The sequence below is a fragment of the Brachycentrus maculatus genome, unplaced genomic scaffold (genome assembly GCF_059751285.1).
Source record: "Brachycentrus maculatus isolate JH-2025_06_01 unplaced genomic scaffold, ASM5975128v1 h1tg000081l, whole genome shotgun sequence".
Lineage (NCBI taxonomy): Eukaryota > Metazoa > Arthropoda > Insecta > Trichoptera > Brachycentridae > Brachycentrus > Brachycentrus maculatus.
Genome location: NW_028280835.1, coordinates 4,760,691 through 4,777,685, shown reverse-complemented (window position 1 = coordinate 4,777,685; position 16,995 = coordinate 4,760,691). Strand labels below are relative to the sequence as shown.

At 33.1% G+C, this 16,995-nt stretch overlaps 1 protein-coding gene across 2 annotated transcripts; it reads right to left on the bottom strand.

Moving 5' to 3' along the window:
* Positions 1-2,700: 2,700 nt before the first annotated feature.
* Positions 2,701-14,272, bottom strand: LOC148311004 (lysosomal proton-coupled steroid conjugate and bile acid symporter SLC46A3-like). 2 transcript variants are annotated; one of them, XM_088257384.1, is made up of 9 exons: positions 14,166-14,272; positions 11,201-11,414; positions 10,027-10,320; positions 8,675-8,827; positions 8,257-8,446; positions 7,608-7,709; positions 6,617-6,754; positions 6,223-6,306; positions 2,701-4,438 (listed from the first exon to the last, which is right to left on the bottom strand). In XM_088257384.1, exons 1-9 carry the CDS (start codon positions 14,219-14,221, stop codon positions 4,176-4,178), a joined length of 1,494 nt encoding a protein of 497 aa, XP_088113510.1. In that variant the 5' UTR covers positions 14,222-14,272; the 3' UTR covers positions 2,701-4,175. The 2 variants fall into 2 exon arrangements, with proteins under 2 accessions (XP_088113510.1, XP_088113511.1); XM_088257385.1 differs by lacking the exon at positions 14,166-14,272 and adding an exon at positions 12,352-12,481 and having other exon boundaries at positions 4,035-4,438.
* Between the last annotated feature and the right edge of the window lie 2,723 nt (positions 14,273-16,995).

Below are 16,995 nucleotides of genomic sequence, written 5' to 3'. Positions count from 1 at the left end.
ACATATGTGATTTTTTTCAAATTAATATTTATTTGATATTATCCTGGACTGGTAACTGAAGCGGAGGGCTGATCGCCTTTCCTCGATCATGAGACTTATACCAAATAGGATATATACCAAACGGATATTTCCCATAAGAAATAAAGGGAAAATGATTAATCCATTCCCACGAAAAAAAATCATATTATTTTGGCAAATTATACATTGATACAGTTGTATATAATAATTTAAACACTGCTTAGTACCTTAATAGATAAATTTGGAATTTGGATTAAAAGTATGATAAATTTAAACAAAAAGCTTAACTTAATTTATAATACATTTAACTAAATAAAGATAACATAAAGCCTTTATCGTTTCGTATCACACTATGTACCATAAACACTTTCGTATGACACTATCGCCAGCACACTGTTTTTCTGATATCCAAAGCAAAAGAAATTTTTCTACATGCTCTAATGTCCCCGATCTTTGTTTTGTAATCAATTTCACCCCCTTCGCTACATTAGCCGATTTAATAACGTCTTTGTTTTCCACAATCCTATAAATCAGGCCTGGCCAATCCAAATTGCACCCCGGGCCGCATCGTGACCTAAAATTTACCTAAGAGCCACATACAGACAGTAATATATTTTTTTTTAAATTACAACTTTTTTCATAATTACAAATAATTTTAATGCAAAGGTAATCATTACTATGACCAAATGTGGGAAGAAAACACACATTGAACCAACAAAAAATGTATCTGTGTGGTAATAAACATTGTTATCAATTTGAACCATCAAAATTATTAATTAGGACACAATATGACCAATTTATCAATTGCCACTCAGTGCGAGATTTGAGTTTCTTTTTACCAGAATATATGCATTTCATGTAATTACAGAAACTTGATTGGTTTCAATAACTTTATTATATGATTTAAAATACATTCTGAAGGACCCGAAATTTTAAAAATATATTCGTCATACATGACCGTGGGCCACACGTAAGGGCGCCGCGGGTTGGCCCCTCGGTATAAATCATCGTCCTCGGCATATGGTACGCTGCACTCAAGTCTCGGATACGTATTCCACTTTCATACTTATCAATAATCTCTTTTTTCACCTCTATGGTGATCCTAACCATTTTCTCCATTGCTTGGCTCCTATTATTAATTTTCTTAGAACTCATGGTTAAAGACCTTAATAAAAATTTAAGGGAAAATTTCAAAATCACATAAAATTCACAGTTAATGTGCGAGTGACTCATTTTAACTAACAAGTTCTTGCACGCACGCAAGTCGTATTCCAAACGAAGGTCGTATACCAAGCAAAATGTTTCGCGTCCAAACATGACGTATACCATGTTGGACCTATTCCAAAGCAGACGTATACCGAGGTTCTACTGTATCTTACTTCTTAGCACTTCTATCTGTCTCTTTGGGCTTCTTATACCCTGTAAACGTCTTCTACAACGCCCACAAGGGGGCGTTATCGCTCACTTAGAGAAATACTGATGTGTTCCTGGTTTAACAATTTGTGAGAGGTTCCACTGTAGCACTCAGTCGCTGTTTAGATCGGCTGTAGACAAAGTAAAAATTGTCGTGATAATTGTCAACCTTCAGCGGGGAGTGGCATAGTAAGAAGACTTTAGTGGTCAAGCTTTGAAATTAGTGGGCAGATATTACTATTAACATAAGTGAGAAGAAATAAACTATAATTATAAATGGTTGCAGTATGAATAGTTAAATTTTAATTAAAATTTCATTTATAAAAGCGAGGAAGGCGTTGGTAAGGATTTGAGGAAGCAAGAAGAAGATTACAGGAAAGGACAGTTAGGATTGTCAGGATAGTTAGTAATGCAGTCGTTTCTTGAAGGTTATAAGAGAAAATACCACTCTTTCAAAATTTATCAGGTATCGATGACTTTTCCATATTGCAAAGATAATCATTTTTAATGGGGAATTAAAAATCACCTTGCACAGGAATATGCAGGAAGCGGGTTTTTTTATTAAAACAAAGTTTAAATTTTTATTTTGATTTATTAAAAAAATGGAGAATAAAATAAGTATATCACAATCACAGGTCAGTTTTATTAGATAAAACAAAAATGTTACAAATAATATAGCAAGACTATCGATTAACCAGGATGGATGGTAAATAAATTTCCCTAATTATCTATTATTCAATTACTAGTTTATCCGAGAACATTGAAAAATGCACAAAAATTACAATTATTTGGCTCTATTCTGCCTGAAAAACAAACTGAAACCTAAAATAGTATTAAAATGTTAAAAATCATAACTTTTTTCCAACGTTTGGTAAAATCCATAAAGCATTATGCTGTGTGACGCCGTACCAACACTTGTAACCATTCATTAGAATCATATTTATTTGTTCAAAAGGAAGCATACACAAATATCATACTTGATGCAAATATACCAAAACTGTCAACTAAAACAAACTTGAACATATTTTACATATTAAATGCATTGTTAACTTTACGGTATGGTAATATAATACTCTCCACTTTAAAGTGGTATTATACAAGGTAATTGATGAATGATAAGGAGAGTGTTAAACATGAACACTTAGAGACAATATTTTTACATAAAAGCGAACAACATTCATTTTTAAGTAAAACAAAAATATCCAACCACTGCTTTCCTTCCACTTCCAAATTCCATTTATTACAGTTTATAATGGGGAAATTTCCTACTTTTATTCAGTTTCCAATTCAGCCCTCGCGGGACTGGGGCAAGGAGTTTGTATTGCATTTGACGAGCCCAAGCACTACTCGGGTAAATCGTATTCCGACTGATCAGTCCTGCTTTGCCCGAGTCAAATATTGACCCATTTCATTTTATTGAATAGCCCGCTGTGTTCGGACAGTCTTGTTTCAACTTATGGGTGACAATTTCCTGCACTGGTGAATTTTCTCGTCAGAATTTAACTGTTAAAATGTCAAAGTACATGTCTTTATTACCAAGAAGTTACAAGCAAATTTGTTATATTCTTGTTAAAACTTGTAAATAAAACAGAATACAAAGGATTGAACTATATGAGTAGACTATGTCAAATCCAATATTCCTTCCAAATAAATATAGACCATTGTGAGGTCTACATATGTATAGGCCAATTTTTAAAATAGGTTCATTTTGAATATACAAAATTCTCTCAGACACATCCACGAACTGTCATTCAATAGTCGATGATTTCTGTCATTTTGTTTGATGACTGTTAATGTTCGATACATTGAGAGAGAAAAAATTATATTTTTATTTAATATTGGCCAGGAATGTAAAAAACATAAATAAGTACAAGTAAATATATAATCAGAACAAAAATTACAGTTAAAAGGTTTTTTATTACAATTTTTAACTCCTTAACCTGTCTGGGAATGAGTTTCTGTAGACAAAACTGTATCTGGGAGTGATTTTTTTTACTTTTTATAATTTTATATCATAGTTGATTCTTGAATAAAAAATATTATTTACACCAGTAAAATTTATTTGATTTGTGAATATATTGTTTAAATACAACCACAGATGGCAGTACAAGTGCTATTTAGATATAAATGTCACTGGGCTTTATTTAAAAACGTGGCCGTACATGTATGGCCATACTCCCAGTCAGGTTAATAAATAGTTTAACAATTTGTTAGTTTACAAAGTTACAATAATAGTCCAGTCTTACGTTAAGTAACATAAATCTTAAATCAACCAAAAAGCACGCCAGAGACCATTTATAAAATATTCCACAAATTGATTGAAAAATAAATTGTCAATGGAAAATTCATTAAACATAATAAAGCCGGCTGCGTTTGCTATTGGATTTCGACACTTGGTTGTTGAGTGCTGATAATTTACTAGAAAATATGATGACTTTAACTGGATACAGAGGTGAGGAATGGCCTAATATATTTTTTGTATGGACTTTTAGTTACGTGGTCAGTTTAAAGGCAATAGAGAATATGCGCATTACGACGGGATGCAAAGTCGCACATGTGACGTTGCACGGTAGATAGAAATCAGCAATATTTTGGAAAAAAAGGTTATTTCAAGTTTAACCAGACAAAATATTGATTAAATCACTCATCGTAAATACACAACAACACAGATCTCTTACTGTTCAGATTCCCTCATATTTTTTTTTTTTATCTCACATAATTTAGCTACCTCTACCGACAGTTCATCAAACCTGTCCCCCCTCCTTGTGGGCCTTGTTGAGACACTTCATGGCTTCCGCTTTGAGATTTTCATCTTTGAGACTATGCTCTTGGGGCAAGAAGAACACCACTCCGTAGGCGATGATCTGTAGGAAGCACGCGAATATGCTGATGAGAAGGAAACTGCTGGGGAAGACGGACAAACTCGCCACGTAAACGTAATTAGAAAGTGGCACTACGATGAATGACAAGCACTTTTCCATCACTGCGGTGATGCTGTTGATTTTACCTGTAAAAATGAAAAGAAAATATCAGATATCTGTCAATTTTTCTTTGAATTCTCATCCGCACTAGATGGTGCATAGGGCACTGCATCATATAAACGCAGTGTTATCTTGATCATTAACACATGAAGGAAAGGTGAAATCAGCCCCCCGCTTCAGTTACCAGTCCAGGGTAATATTGAAAAAATCAGTCATATTTATTTGACCCCCCCTTAGGAATTGAACCCAGGACCTCTGGAGGTACTGGTACGGTAGCCGAGCGTGCTGCCATTACACGGAGGCGGACGATCAACATGACAGAATTTAGATTGAAGGAGAAACGACCTACAAGAAACCTTCTATATAGTAAAGGCAATGTGGAGAAGGAATACAGCGCTCAAAAGCAGCAATAGCTGACGCACTCGGGATTGCACACCCGTGTTGGTACAAGCTTGAGTAAATTGAATAGATGAATGTGTCTCTTGAGATCACCCAGACTATTGAAGACTTGAGGTACCAGTATAGAGTAATATTGTTTGTCATATTTTGTATGGATTTGACATTAACTTTGTGGAAAAACATGAAGATTTAAATATAAAGATAAAACCGCTTTTGTCTTTATTAATGAAAACGTAACTAGTTTCTCTTCAATAGGTGATAATATAAAACTGTTTCGTATTTCATATTTATATTTCAATTGTACAAGTTAATCATATTAATTCTAATAATAAAAATAATAATAATAAAACCCTTATCCGCACTCCAATGGTGCATAGGGCACTGCGTCATATAAACGCAGTGTTATCTTGATCGTTTTACACGTGAAGGAAAGGAGATCAGCCCTCCGCTTCAAGTACCAGTCCAGGGTAATATTGAATAAATATGACAGTGAAAAAATCACTTATATTTATTTTACCCCCCTTGGGAATCGAACCCGGGACCTCCAGAACGGTAGCCGAGCGTGCTGAACATTACACTACGGAGGCGGACATTAATTTTAAAGGCGGACATTAATATTAATTTTAAAGAATAACTTATAACCCATAACCAAGTTTTTTTCAACTGGTAAAATACAAAAGAAAGCACAAAGCAATCAATCGGTACTACATATTCTCATTAAAGTCTGTAAAAAATATTAGGATATAGAGGATGTAACTATATAACTTCATTATTTATCTCAATAATGAGAGTTAGATCTGCTAAACATGCAACCCACGGTATGTTAACGCATGTTTGCTTTTACTAGGAGATTGCAAACCTTATTGACACATTAAAATTGGAAACGTCAAACTGGATGAATTTGGAACATTAACCAATGGTTTTAACAGCATCGTTACCATAAATGTATAAGTATGTATATATGTATAAGGATGAAATAGGTTGCTTACATACTTAGTAAATACTATATATTAAAAAATATGTCCGCCTCTGTAGTGCAATGGTCAGCACGTTCGGCTACCGTTCTGGGGGTCCCGGGTTCGATTCCCAGGGGGGGTCAAATAAATACAAGTGATTTTTTCACTCTGGACTGGTACCTGAAGCGGAGGGCTGATCACCTTTCCTTCGTGTGTCAACGATCAAGATAACACTGTGTTTGTATAATGCAGTGCCCTATGCACCATTGGGGTGCGGATAAGGGTTTGAATTGAAAAAAAATGAATATATTGAAAACAAATTATGATATTTTAAATTTTCATAAATTCAAAGAGAATCTTAAAAATCTTTTTATATGTGGAGTATATTAATTTGATTTTCCTTCTGAGTAGAAATGACCAATCCAGAAATTATCGTAACATTAAATCACCCTTACCTTGTTCACTAGCTGTTATTTGTTTGTTTAAAACTGGCCTCTCAGCTATCATAACCGCTCTGCTAAATACACCAAATATTGTGGCTAAAAAATAAAAAAAATGTTATTTAAATTTCGTTTCATATTTTATCGCAGACACTTTGATCTAATCTCACACAATTAGATATCTGACCAAAACTAATTCCTACCCGCCTTTATTCTATTTACATAAGACAAAGTTCCAGGAACAATAAAAGAATAAGATTAAAAATTGTTTGTAATGAGTTTTCATCAAATTGTGAAAACTGGCAGTAAATATTGAATCAAGAACCACGGTCGTAACTTTAAGATAAAATGTATTTGTTTAATACTCAGACAGGGGAAAACTGTAAGTCGTATTGTTTTTCGTACTTACACGCAAAAACCATCCAAGGACGGAGACTAAACAACAACATCAGGGTGGCTCCCAGCTGAGAGAAAGCGCCCACCAAACCGATCAGTTCATCACGCAGCTGCAGCTTTCTCTTTAGGAAGTGGACAATGGTGAATGAACCTGAAAGTCAACAGAAGATAATATTTATGTCTTATTGTACGATGCTTGCATTGACAGAGCGGTGACTGCTCCGTCCTCATGCCTCGGCATGTTGAGACTACATGTTTCACTTCAGTAATAGCTCTCTCGCAATATAGGCACTTATTGGCATAAATAAACAATGCTGACTGCAATCCTAATATGTTCATATTCAAACTCACTGATTTAAGGTATCCATCTGATATCTAACTGATTTAAGTCTGGTCCATAGTGTAGTGATCAGCACGCTCGGCTACCATACTGGAGGTCCCGGGTTCGATTCCCCGGGGGGGTGAAATAAATATTAGTGATTTTTTCACTGTAATATTCATTCAATATAACCTTGGACTGGTATCTGAAACGGGGGGCTGATCACCTTTCCTTCATGTGTTAATGATCAAGATAACACTGCGTTTATATGATGCAGTGCCCTATGCACCATTGGGTGCGGATAAGGGTTTGAATGAAAAAATAGCTCTTTTGCAATATTGACACTTATTGGCATAAATAAGAAATGCTGACTGCAATCCTAATATATAAATAATTAAACTCACTGATTTGAGGTATCCATTTGATTTGAGTCTGCTCCATAGTGTAGTGATTAGCACGCTAGACTACCATGCTGGAGGTCCCGGGTTCGATTCCAAGAGGGTCAAAGTAAATATCAGTGTTTTTTTAGTCTAGTATTTATTTAATATGACTGGTGGCTGAAGAGGAAGGCTGATCACCTTTCCTTTGTGTATTTAACAATCGATTTAAGGTATAATTAAAGACTTACATGTCCTCAGATATTGGAGTCATATCACTCTATCGTTAATATTGGAAAAATACTTACCAGCAACTTGGATGATACTTTTGGTAGCTTGAAATATCCCAAATTCTACTTCAGACCACGCAAACTTATTCCTGGTATAAAGATATGTAATGGAGCCTTCATCTAAAAAAATAAAAAAAATCATAAAAAATGTTACTATGTATATATAATATGGCCGATACACACAAATAAGTTTTATCATGTTTGACACTTGAATTGATCGGAATTGCATTTTAGCTCACAACACCACCTTAAACCTTTATTTTATTAAATTATGATGTGAGAGTAGGGTCGTTAGGTGGGGAAGGCAACAAAAGAGATAATGGTATGTGGCGAGAATGAAACCATCCAGACTACCCCACATTAAACTGTACGGCTAACACCAAAGGTAGACGACTTCCAGGCAGACCACCAAAGAGATGGATCGACAGTTGAAAATCGACATCGCAGGAGGCTAATCCCTCTTAAAAACAGACCACAAGGCGTTTTCAAGAGGGATTAGCCTCAGAAGAGAAAAGGGGAAAATTTACAAATTAAAAATACTATTGCATTTGCAGATATAGTGTAGTTTGCAAGAACTCGCTTAAAGGTCAATTGCTACATATTATTGTACTTTATAATATAAAATAATTATCTATAATTTTTTGAAGTAATTGGTTGAAAAACTTACTGATGAATGAAACGGAATGTGAGCAAGGCACTAGAACCATCAGTAACACAATCAGCCTTCTATTCCCTTCCCTCTTCTTAAACACACATTTCAAGGACTGGAGGGGTAATGTTAAGTCGAGTATGCTCGGTATTTTTTCAGAAACATTCACATCGTGGATTTTATAGTATGCAAATAAAAATGACGTCATCTGAAAACAAACAAAAATAAATTGATTGTTTAACGAGAGGTTCTGCAATTCAAAGGAATAATAAAGATCGTATTTCAGCAAAACTGTGTTGTGGCATACATTGGTGTAGCAGAGTTACTTGAACACGGGTAGTATGCGGAATCACAGCGATGTTAGTAATATAAAACTAGTCAATATTTTGGTGTAATCTGAGGATTCTTCTCATGTTGTTGAATATGGTAATCTCACCTCTAAGACAAGAGACACCGCGAACATTCCTGTGAAGCCTATTGATCTATATAGTACAGGAGCTAGTAGAGATCCCGCTACTATAAATAGGGTAATGAATCCTGTATTGTTCCCCATCACAGTTGTTGCACATCGTCCTGTTTTGAAGCATATCTGGAAATAAATTAAATATCATTAACAAGTTGATTGCCATGGCATTTTGAGGATTCCAGTCTAAAAAGCCAATTTCATTTAACCCTACCTTCGGGTTATTTTCAGGCATATTTTTTATAAACAAGCAAAAAAATTACAACGTTTGTTGTCACAAAATATTGTCAGGTATGAAACCTGACAAAAATTTATCAGTGTATCCGGTACGCATTAAATATTTTTGGAACAGATATCTTTTATCGTGCGCGTAGGCCATACGGGTTAGCGCGGAATGGTGAAGAAAAACCGCGCGTATCACGTACGTTTGTATGTGTAGGGCTGTCAAAAAATCTATAGTACATAATTGTATTTTCTGTTCATTTAGTAACAAGTTTTTTATTCATTTAAGCCAGCATTGATTTGCACTGATATACTACAAATTTTATCGTAGCTGCAAAAATATGGCAAGTAAACACAGTAGGAGATAACTCGTAGTCGGCATCCTAGCAAAGAATGCAATCTACTAGATATCTCGTAGTTGGCAGTCGACGTGTTAATATTTGTTGGTTATTTGATGCAATTTAGTTACAATGGTTGTATGATTATACTTAACTTGAAATGTTTATTAAGTGAAAAATTAAAATTACTTGCAAATACACTTCCATATCCTGTAATAAAGTTAATACAAAGAAATTTACCTTAAAGATAAATATATGTAGTTTATCCAAGCATTCTCACTTGACAAAAATGAACAAAACCTTGAAAATGCCAAATTCAGTTTGGATGAGGAACGTTTGGGAAAACCAGTGTTCAAAAGTGATAAACCAATGAACTTCACACATCACTATAGGAAGGAAAGATAGGACCTTTGACAGGTAGATCACATCACTATCCACAGCCAAATCAAAAGAGGGGAGAAAAGTTCAAAAGTGCCAACTAAGAGTGGGATGGGAAAAATGGGGAAATGTTATCCCCGATAGTGGCGGAATGGAATTGTTGAGGAAAGCCCAAAACCACAAAAAGTGGTAAACAATGAACTAGACTTTCGGCTTTCAGTGGATGGATGAGATTTTTACATTGAATATTAGAGTTTTACGTTGATGGCCCGTAAAGAAAACTGGGAGAGCACAACAGTAAACAAGTAAACAATTAAGATATTAATAAATAAATAAGTAAACGATGAAGATATTATAAATAATTGAAATAGATACGATTGTACTTACATCACCCAAATAGCTGAAACTTGACATAACCAGCATAGAGAAATTCCCGCCTAGAGAAAGGGGGATAATCTCAGCATAGATGGTGTAAACTGTTGACAGGTGTGGGAAGGCTTGGATAATCAGCAAACTCAAAGATGTCAGGAGCATTCCCGTTAGAGGGAGCATGATGAGCGGTTTCCTCCTCCCGCTGTTGTCGCTCCAGGGACCGAGAAACACCAGCAAGATACTGGTTATCAACCCGCCTACGAAACCACTCACAACCGAAAGAGATGACACTATTCGCTGAGCTTCTACCTGGAATTCAAATAATATACTTTTAGATTTACATTCATTTATCCAAATACAAGATAGTGCCACGCAAACACTCTATACCTTTGCCATAATATATATTTTTATAGAACATAATTGTATAAAACAAATTGAAAATTTTCATCTTTGGATTAGTGCATACTTTCACATTGTAAGGCTATTTATTTATTTATTGAACGGCTAAAGCCTTTAACATAATACATATATACAGTATCCAATATAAAAATAAACAAATAGAGAAACAAAAAGTCTTAAACATGAAATAACAATAGTAAGCACTGGTAAATACACATCTCCTTCACACACTATCAGTGAGCAGCAAGAGAGAGTGAAACACAATGTTTAAATTTATCCATGGAACATATATAACATGGAAAAGAAATGCTGAGAAAGTGCTATTCTTGCGATTTTACATTAAATAACATGCTATAGCCGTAGCGATCAGATTAGATTTTTATGTTTAATGCGAAACTGTGTTTAAATAACATAGGCGTCTCATGCTGAAATACGTAAAGTGGCAATTGCTCTTCAAGAGTAAGTAGTATATTTTACATAAAGATAAATTGAATAGTCGGATCCTTAAGTTACATGGTTAACTTATTAACATGGAACATCTTATAGCACTGGTGTTAATGGACCATAAGTGAAGCCGTGCAGCAAACCTTTGATTTCGAGTGTTCTTTTTACCACAGACTTTTAACACTTAACCGAGCACTGAGTATATGCGTTGAAAAGAGAATTCCGAAAGATAATGATAAAATGATGGTACAATCATCCAATTTATCTCTTTTGATATTACCCACTGACAATGAAGAAGATGAACTACCTGAATGGAGTTCATTGTAATGTATACACAATGTTTTACCTCTATAGCAGCTTTGACAGCACCCTCCGACTCGAAGCACTGTTCGTAGGTGTAGCCCAAGTCCACGAGACAAGCTCTCTCCAAGAACATGTTCTTGAAGGCTACGAATCCCATGCTGAACGAGATGGTGACACCGAACCACAGTGGCTCGATGGTCATCCCGGGCCAGAACTCCTTTTTCTTCTTCTCTTTTTCATTTTTAACAGGTTCCTCTCTGAAAAAGTATTAAGAAGGTTGTCTCCCTTTAAACATCTAATATCATACAGGCAATCCTAGACATTCAGGCATCGAAATTTTTACATTTAATTTTTAATAATGTATCCAAAATAAGACAAAATTATTGGATCAAATTCCACTTTTATTAAAATAAAAGTTCGGTCCAATAATTTTGTTTTATTTTGGATACATTACCAAAAAATTAAAAATGGAATTCTAAAAACTAACTGCATTTACAATAAATTTGTACATTTGCTATTTCCTTCATTCCAAAAATGTTATTAGTCCATATTAACCCTTCATGCATTGTGACAAACTTTTAATCGTCATGGAAGAATGTGATCTTAACACCTTACACCTGCAGACCGCTGGTGACGGGATTTGATAATTATGTCCATCTAGTTTAGACCTTAACAAAGAGATTGGTATATAATGTTCATTCATGTAAAAACATTAAATATGTAATTTCTTCTTTTCTGACATTGAAATGAGGCTGGCGCAGAAGGTAAAAATACCCTTCCCCTCGTTAAGCGTCAATCGACCGAATGGGTAGAAATACCTTTTCCATCCAAAGTATGGATTAACAGAGAGCGATAAAGTTAGTGAAGGCTATATACATATATATATATATATATATATTTATATATATATATATATATATATATATATATATATATATATATTTATATAAATATATATATATATATATATATATATATATATATATATATATATATATATATATATATATATATATATATATATATATATATATATATATATATATATACATATAAATATATAAATATATATATATATATATATTTATATATATATATATATATATATATATATATATATATATATATATATATATATATATATATAATATCAATGTTTGTATGTGTGTCCTTTATAGGATCCTATACACTCACCCGATAACAGTGAAATATTGCAAAAATGACCTTTAAAACTCCAAGAACATAAGTGTGAACTTGAAAATTTTAAAAGCTCTCCTATTCCCACTCCTCGAAGCAAAATTTCACGTACAATGATTTGACATTTTAATTTGTACTGTCGTATAAAAGTCATGGAAGAATTTTAAAAAATAGAAGCACTGTTGTTAAAGTGCCTACCTATCTACCTTAGTACACAATGGAATAAATTGGAATTTTTTACGGAATACGGGTTGTTTGGTCATTAAAAATCAGTAAGCAAATAAAACTCAATAAGTTGTATTAGGTATTATCCAAATATTTTTCTTTTACATAATCAACATGTCACTCCACAAAGTTAACGCAGAATCAATTAAAAGTAAAAATCAATAGTTATCAAGCTTAGTATTTTAAAAGAAAACGTGGTTTTCATTGTTAATTCATTCTAATTCGAATTTTAGAGAAGTTAGTAACTAAAATTTATGGAAAATTCCTAATCTCGGTTGTCTTTTAGTATCTCTAAAAGTTCAATAGCCCAATAGATATGTAAATAAAACACAATAATAAAGATTTCCAAGAGATTAAAATAACATTATCATCAAACACGACTGACTAAATCCCCACTGTTACGCTGATGGCTTAGTTACTTCTATATTATTAGGTTATCATATAAATACTATGTATACAATGTTCTTCATGCTTTCAATGTGGGTTATTTTAGGAATGTGCCATCTTCTTGCAATCCATTTTTAGACTACGACAAAAAAACATAAGTCAAAGATCGAAAAATTTAAAAACTACACTTAAAAGAAAAACAACAAAAAAACGAGAAAATATCACTAATTCTTAACATTTATCATGACACGTGTTTCGATGCATTCAGCATCATTATCAAACACCGATAATGATGTTGAATGAAATCGATCAATCGAATGCATCGCAACACGTCTCACAATATATTTTAAGATAAAGTGGTATTTACCAAGGAAAATTTCAATTAAAAGATGCCACAAAATGAATGCCGATTCAATAAATGAAATCATTAAAAAAGTGATAAAAGTATACAGCATAAATAATCGATAATTTTAAAATAGGAATATTACGAATACGAATAAATTCCTGTAAAATTATAACTAACTAACTAACCACCATGCCGCTTCTCCGCGGAGATGGGCAAAGATAATATAACGCCTCACTACTCTGTCTTGGCAAACATTCTTCGCCTCTTCCACATTAATGATCTCCTCATACATGCTCCCCGATTACTTCACCTGAGCGCTCTCAAGTATTTGACATACTTGATCATGACAAGTTTTTCTCGGTCTTCCTGTGCTCATTTTTCCAACTTCATTCGCCTTACAAAATGTGTATAGTAAATCTATAAAACGAATATAAGAGTATGAATGACGGGTTGAAAGATGAATTACATTAGTTTTATTGACTTATAGCAGATTTCATCGCATTCGCGACATCGCCAGTCCGATCCAGTCTGATGATGTCGCGAAAGGGTGTCGAGTTGTGGTCCCGTCGTTAGCGTCGCGGACTCTTAAGTTAGAGTTTCTAGGTTCGAACCCACTCTACCACAATTTGATACCTATTTCTAACAATGAGCCGCTTTGGCTCATAGAAATAGTATGAAATCGAAGTATTTTTGTAAATTGTAATAAAAACAAAGAAAAGAAACAAAAAGAAAGATTTCTCCTTTTTAAAAAAAGAAAAAAAAGCGATACAACTTTTTGAAAGTCATTTAATTTTTTCAAAATTACTATGAACATTAACCAAGAAATAAATTTATTTGAATGTTCTGAACTTACTTTTCATCTGGTTTCAGATTCAACATCTGATCTTGAAGGTCTATATCTGTGTCCATGGTGGTCCAGTGCACTTCTCTCCCGCTGAGGAACTATTCACCAACTGGTTTACTCTTTCCTAAACGATTAGATGACTGACAATGCCTAAGTAAATACTTTTTGTTCAACTGTAGTACAGTGTTACCACAAACACATTTATGGTCAGGATTCAGCCAGAAAGGGGCTAGAAATAACTTACGCGAGCCCCTGAAAAATATGAAAATGTTGAGGCAGAAAATCATTTTTAAATTAGCGGATATATTGCTTATCATACTATAATTTCGTAATGTGAGCAGATGTTGTAACTATGATTTATTAATTTCATAAATTGATTACGCAGTCAGTTTGTAGTAATATATATCCATTTTTAATTTAAGTTTTACTTGGTTAATACCACTGTACGGTGTTTGAAAATGATGATACTGATACGGAATATATCGAAACACGTATCATAATAGATTTTAAGAAAAAGTGGTATCTACCAAGTGAAACTTAAATTAAACGATATATTAATTTATATGAAATATATTTTTTCTGTAAACATTTTTCATCAAAAGCGACTGATATCAATAACATCAAACATTTATTTATGTATTATAAATAAAAAATGGTCGTTATTTATCAAAAGTGCAATAAACAGTTTTTTTTTTGTCTACAAAAATTGAATGATAAGTTTCTTTTAAATATTTATTTACTCATAAATAAACGATTTAATGAAACTAACACAATGAAAATATTTTTTATTAGTCGTGTGTAGTACTAATTTATATATTTTTATTCGCTTTCAATAAATGAAGTTTAAAAATTAGATTGTCGGGCCAGGACACTACAGTAAAACTAACCCCATAATACAACGGGAACGCTGCCTTGTAATGCTAGTCAATATGACCTGCATATGTTTACACTATAGTCTGATTTGAAGGTAGATACGAATATATCAACTTGGCATAGTTGAAGTCAGTAACAAATTGAATTATTTTCTATGAAAGTATTTAAACGGTTTAAAGAAGTTTTGTCATATAGTAAGATGTCAATATATGACCATGCATAATACTATAGAATAGTCTAGATCTCCCTCGGGGTTGGTTTCTTTAGGAACGCCTTGCAATTGATACATAGTATTTGCTGAAGACTGGTGAACCTCACGTTATCTGCATTATATTATGATAACTGAAATAAATATGTACTTACCGTATTTTCCCTAATGTATCTACATGCATGCTGTGTAAGTATAGATGACTTGCCCCTTCTTCAAAAGGTGCATTGGACAGAAAAATGGAGCATTTCTCTTTTAACTTATTAATTGTCGATTTGAACGTCCACTTTCATTATTTTTATTTTAAAAAAACATTATAAAAGACATTAACAGTTGACAATTTTCCAGTGAAGTTTCATAAATATAAATATATTTATGTAACCCTTGTGGTAGTAGGTATTTTGCGAAAATGGCGTTATATAAATTATCCAAAATTGTTAGTATTAAAATCTGAACTATTAATAAAATAATTATGGACTTACAATGCACCTCATTTAGTTAATAATATCCAATTATTTTATGGTATCCATTTTCCCTGTTCAAAATTTAACCCTGTGATGAAAAGTCCATACAAAAAATATATTTAACCGTCCTTATCCTACCATTTCCATTTAAAATAACATTTATTCTAGCAAAATAGCACGTGCAATCGATACAAACATAATTTCTAACAACAATAAGTAGAAATGAGAAAAAAATCTACATTTCTATCAACAAACGATTTCTGCATTTTTTTCCTTGCAAGAAATGACAGTTTGGCAATTGGCTTTTGTAAAATAGCTTTTATATATCTACCCGTTTCATTTCCGGTCAACATTTGATGATCAAATATCGTTTTACTCTCTAAGCACAGTACGCTTACTAAAAATTCAAAAAGATTGAGGGCACGGTGTCAGATCGAAAACGCTTGACATACGGGTATTTTATTTTTGACTATTTTTCGTTAATGCAAAAAAAACAACCGATATAAATTTTGTAAAATGGTAACATGGACCCAATTGTCTACTTATAATCTTAGGTAAATATTATCTTAACAATGAATATGATAGTCTAAACTTTACGACAGCCGTAATAAGGGACAGTGATACCTTAATCTGAGTTCTATCAAGTGATAAGATGATAAAAGCTTAGAAATTTAAACGATAGAACGTTTATATGTATATGCACAAAATACAATGAAATAATAACGAAGCTCAGTTTACATAATCTAAATACTAATACTAAGTACTAAACAAAGAAACGTTATTAAAAGATGGCAGAACTATCTATCAGTTCCAACTAAGATACAAATGCAATTTTTCCAATGCTATATAAATACAACAACCCCTCATACTGTAAGTCCTGAAGAGGAGAAGGTGGACATGGTTGGGACATGTCCTTAGAATGCCACCTGAGAGCCCAACCCTTCATGTCTCTTCTCCGACCCCGAGGATTCTGATCAGACTTCTTGATTCCCTTCGTATAAAAATAGATTCTTCGTCTCTGTCGAGAACCTATTATATTAAATTTAAAACTACACTGAAACTTATTTATAAACTTATTTAAACTATTGTTATAAACCTCGGCTAAGATAAAATCTGTTTTAATCTTTTAAAATGAAAACCATAGTTTTATCCATCAAAATATTCGGATCCATCGTTTATCAACAGATAGGTACCTACCTATATATAATATTATTTGCGCGTTAAACGAAGACATTGCAAACATACTGACGTGGTTGTATTTTATATTCATACAGGTCTAAAGAGCGGTAACACT

Coding starts and splice junctions, on each gene's coding strand:
- LOC148311004 (XM_088257384.1), bottom strand. CDS start 14,221: ATGGACACAGATATAGACCTTCAAGATCAGATGTTGAATCTGAAACCA. Junction 7,710..8,256: donor ACATTCCGTTTCATTCATCA/GTAAGTTTTTCA, acceptor TTATTTTTTTAG/ATGAAGGCTCCATTACATAT. Junction 6,307..6,616: donor TCCTTGGATGGTTTTTGCGT/GTAAGTACGAAA, acceptor TTTATTTTTTAG/CCACAATATTTGGTGTATTT.